Raw genomic sequence first — 5,000 nt, forward strand, 5'->3', positions numbered from 1 at the left:
ATGCATCATGGCATATGTTAATCTTTAGAGATTACAGAGGAGGAACACTCACTCCTTTTTTTTCTCTGAGTACACTGCTTTTACCTTTACCCAAATCCCCGGAAAGAACCTGTCACCAAGATGTCAGACTCCTCGCCCATCAGAATCAAAGAAGCTTTCACACACACTCTGTTTTTGTTATTTGTGATTAACTGTATACTGAACAATAACTCAGGTGGAAAGGGAAGGCTATCGTAATCCTTTGTTACTTTCCAATTAACACTGGGCTTTCAGTACAGAAGAAGCAACACAAAAGTGGGGTCAAATCTTTTTTAGAAAGGGTGCACCTATTTCATTTCTAGCCCATCCCCCTGCCCTTAGAATTACAGCTGTCATCTATTTTAAATGAACAATATCTACTGTATGTTCAACTAACAATGTTAGAAGATTAATCTTTAAATACAGTATGTAATCACTGAGTTTTATGAGAGTATACATGAACTGCACTGATTGAAGATTTTCAGGCACGGTTATCCTCTCCAGTAGATAATGGACCCGTTCTGTTGATGCTTCTTGGTCTCAATAAATTATGTGCTTCATAAATTCGTATGAGTAGAATTTAAATTCAAATGTAATCTTTTTATCAAGACAGCCAACTAGAAATGTACTCAGTCGGAGGTCCAGTATAATCCATTTGGAACAGAATCACCTTCGGCATGGAATGCAAGCTATCGACTCATATACCGCATTGCCGTTGCTTTCATATGACTTGAGTACAAACAAGTTTGGGGATAATTAGTTTAGAATACATGGGCATTGTGAATCATTGTGCCTCAGACTGAAGATGTCTTATGCGGCTGAAATAATGGAAAAATGTTCTGCGTAGTAATATAGATAAAGTAATTATTGTGTTTCTAGACCCCAGCTGCCAATATATATAATCTAGCTATTCATCAACATATTTTAATGTGTCATTTCTATAACTCCATATTAGACTTTGCCATACCATAGAGATGGGATGGATAAAATAAGTGGATGAAATGTAGTGAAATTTGCTTTAGATTGATCATTGCATTATTAGTGTGCATGCATGCGTGTGTGCATGTGTGCACAAGTACATTTTATTGAGAAACCAGTTTTGAACTTTTGTTAAACATATTCAAGTTCAATAACAACTAATGAATCTGCTCCATTTGCTATATAACTTTCATAAAGTATCATCAAAACGTATAGCACTGTAAATGTTGATATTTTAATCATTTTAAATTGAGGTGGACGAGGATAATATCATATTTAATTTGTTATTATATTATTAGTCATTTGCAGTAGATTGTAATACAGTAATACATAACTATTCATGCCAAAGTAACTCTCCGCTTTGTCTTTCCTCCATTTTGGCTCCTCAGTATTCCTGTGCCCCGGTCTTCTGCGGGGGGTGTACCAGAGTGAACACCTCTTTGAGTCAGACCACCAGTCCGGCGCCTGGTGCAAAGACCCCCTTCAGGCCTCGGACAAGATTTATTACATGCCCTGGACTCCTTACCGCACAGACACTCTCACAGAGTACTCCTCCAAAGAGGACTTCATTGCTGGGAGACCAACAACAACATACAAACTCCCTCACCGTGTGGATGGCACTGGCTTTGTGGTTTATGACGGTGCCCTCTTTTTCAACAAGGAGAGAACGCGCAACATCGTCAAGTTTGACCTGCGGACACGCATCAAGAGTGGCGAGGCCATCATAGCTAACGCTAACTATCATGACACCTCGCCCTACCGCTGGGGCGGGAAGTCAGACATTGACCTGGCTGTGGACGAGAACGGCCTCTGGGTCATCTATGCCACTGAGCAGAACAACGGCCGCATCGTCATCAGCCAGCTAAACCCTTACACGCTCCGCGTGGAGGGCACCTGGGACACAGCCTACGACAAGCGGTCAGCCTCCAACGCCTTCATGATCTGCGGCATCCTCTACGTGGTCAAGTCTGTTTACGAGGATGACGACAACGAGGCGACAGGAAACAAGATAGACTACATCTACAACACTGAGCTGAGCAAAGACGGCTTCCTGGACATCCCCTTCCCCAACTCATACCAGTACATCGCTGCAGTGGATTACAACCCTAGGGACAACTTGCTGTATGTGTGGAACAATTACCACGTGGTCAAGTACTCGCTGGATTTCGGGGCGCTGGACAATAGACCAGGTAAGCTAGGTTTCCTTTTATATTTGAATCTTTCACCAATGTTATCGTCATTTGGAGTATACTGGAGTACCATCGTTGGAAGTGCAGTGTTGGTAGAAGTTATTGGACTACATTATGACTTGATGGTGTTGAAAGAGTAATACTATTAGTAGAGAGGGTTTTTAATATTGTCTACTCGTACACCTTGGCAAAACAACCACCAACCATTTTTGAGCAATTCTAATGGATGGGTTTATTGTACCTCAAAGATAAGAATACATGTATCACAGAGGTTAGCGAGAGTGTCCACAATTATAATCTGGTTTTCGGGATTGGAAGATAAGATTCCAAAAGTAAATTGACCAAACCAAAATCATATTATTACTCTTGTGAGTCAGTAATTTATTCTCACACTAACCAGATGCGCTATTCTCGCAATAATTGCATTAGTCTCCTTACGAACGTAATTTGCAAAAGTAGGCTACAGAACAGATGGATTTTCCAAAACGATGTGCTCACCAAATGGGTAACTGGCGCTGGCCTATAGTTTAACTGCAAGACTGACAGTAAAGACGACCATAGATACAGGGGGACATTTTTAAATTAAGAAGAGGCTACTGTACATGTATTGCAAAGGGGAGCGAGAGTGTCTGCTATTATCTTTAGTTTTCGAGATTGGAACCTTTCTGTTTTCGGGTTGGTCTTGGGCCATGGTGCAATACCCAAATGATGCGTCTGCCCATCTCGGCCAGGTGGCTGCAATGACCGTCTCAATACGTATTCATTCTTAGATATTCGAGCGATCAATCAATGTTAATTTTTATAAATTACACAATAACTTTATTCTGTAATCAAGTTGCATTATAAAAGCTGGCTTGCGCTTATTCATGTAAACTTTTCCACACTGTCACGTGCTGCGCATATGGGAGAAGGTCCCTGTTAAGATACAGTAACTTCAAATTTAACGGTAGCACTTCACACGTCTTCACAACTACTACTGTATGTGTTGCAGTAGCGGCAATGAAGTATCCCACCTTTGCGATGACAACATGCATATTTTAAGTTTTGGAAGAGTCAAATCTTTGGACAAAGGCGACTTGCTATGGCATATAAATGTCATTGTCAAATGATGTCTGGAGAGGGTTTCTTGAATGAATGGTAACTTTTCTAAATTGGTGAGTAAAAAGCATTCAATAAAGAGGAAATATATGTTTCATCACAAATTGGAATTTAGCACCTTTGAGAGTGTGTGGGATAGTGATAATTAGGTATGGAACGATGCTCAATGTGTCATCCTCCTTTTGCCATTTAATTAAACCCTCAAATGGAAGTAAAACCAAGTAAACAACCACACAGCAGCTGTGGGAAAATATTATAATAGCTGTCATATTGTTGTTCTATGAAGCATTTGAACTATTGGACCTGATTGCACAGCTCTCATAGTCGATCATTTGTTTATGACAGTTGTCATCTCTAGTTTCAAATGTCTACATAATCTTATCATATATATTGTGAATAGAACTACTACAATTGTTTGCCTTTTTAGTCTCCAAGTGAATGTCTCTCTCTTACAGCACCAGTCGCCTCTGTAAAGCATTAAATGACTCCTTGCATTATACTTGCCATAACTCTTTTTGAGTGTATAATTTTTTCACTCCATTGTTCTTTCTTTAAAAGTACTTGTGGAGTTGAGAAGCTTGCAAAAAAAGTGTTTTGACACCCAAAGGTAATTCTTTGTGGTATCTCATCAACAGCCTAGTCAGAAATGTCACAAGTTATTTGACTGTGAAGTCTTTCCCCTCAACACGGGTGGAAATTGCTGCTTTCACCTGCTGTTTTTCAATGAAAATACAATTTATTTCTGGAGACTCAGCCACAATACATATCCACATGGTCTCCAAGGCTATACTGTACATCAAACATAGCTATTATCAAAGGATACGTTCTCAGATATCTGTTATGGTACGGAACTATTCCCCTCACTGACCAGTTGTCCATTCCCACAAGAGCAGAGCTATGCATACTATAATTGCTTCGTTGTTGCCTTTTGCACACAAAGAAAGATGTTACAGTAGGTGCGTGCTTTATTAAATGACAGTGTATCAAACAAATGCTTTGACATGCATTTGTGCAACAGAACATTATCTAAAGATACAGTGCCAACTTTGTCCACCCGCTCCTATCCCTCTCTAAGAGTAATGGACCTCTCCATCTCAAGGGAGTATCAGTTCAGGATCCTGTGGTGCAGAATGGGCTGACCTCCAAAGAGCCAGCAAGGAGGATGCTGACAGGGGGTTGGGGTTGGGGGGGGGTACATGGTTGATTGATCCAGTAAACTGATAGATAAAGTAGATAGATGAAGTAGAGGGACAAATAGAGGTAGATAAACAGACTGTTTTTGAGTGAATGGTTGAATTGGTTACTGTGTCCGATGTACATTATGTGCTTCAATGTATTTCAAGATGGATATACAGTATTTCATATTTTATCAGTAAGGATTACACAAGGCCTAATCTTTTTCTTAGATGGTACTCAACTCTTGGTTTTCTTGTCGTAGAGCTCCTCGCCATCATCAAATAGGTATTACAAACAGACAGATTGTTCTAAGACTTACAGGACGGTGGCTTTCAATGAAGTGCTGTGGCTACATCAGCCATTGCTCAACACAGATCATGTAGCCTATGTTTATACTTGTCTACTGTATATTTGCATTTGTATACCTGCATCATAGATGCTAGCGCTCCAAGACACAATTATCAAAGGCCTGGTGAATTCCCCAGGCTGTGCTCTCTTCCTGACCCGACCACTGATGCCATGATCACTGTGAAGAGTGTG

At 40.3% G+C, this 5,000-nt stretch overlaps 1 protein-coding gene across 1 annotated transcript in view; it reads left to right on the forward strand.

The window, feature by feature from the left end:
- The window catches only part of LOC310802016 (adhesion G protein-coupled receptor L3), a gene marked incomplete at its 3' end in the record, with an annotated part of 118,860 nt that overhangs the window by 40,381 nt on the left and 73,479 nt on the right, over positions 1-5,000 (forward strand). The window contains exon 4 of the mRNA XM_083666250.1: positions 1,386-2,186. Within this exon, the coding sequence (XP_083522376.1) occupies positions 1,386-2,186 (801 nt within the window). The remainder of the gene's footprint in view (positions 1-1,385; positions 2,187-5,000) is intronic.

This window comes from Argentina silus (genome assembly GCF_951799395.1).
Source record: "Argentina silus genome assembly, chromosome: 1".
Classification (NCBI taxonomy): domain Eukaryota; kingdom Metazoa; phylum Chordata; class Actinopteri; order Argentiniformes; family Argentinidae; genus Argentina; species Argentina silus.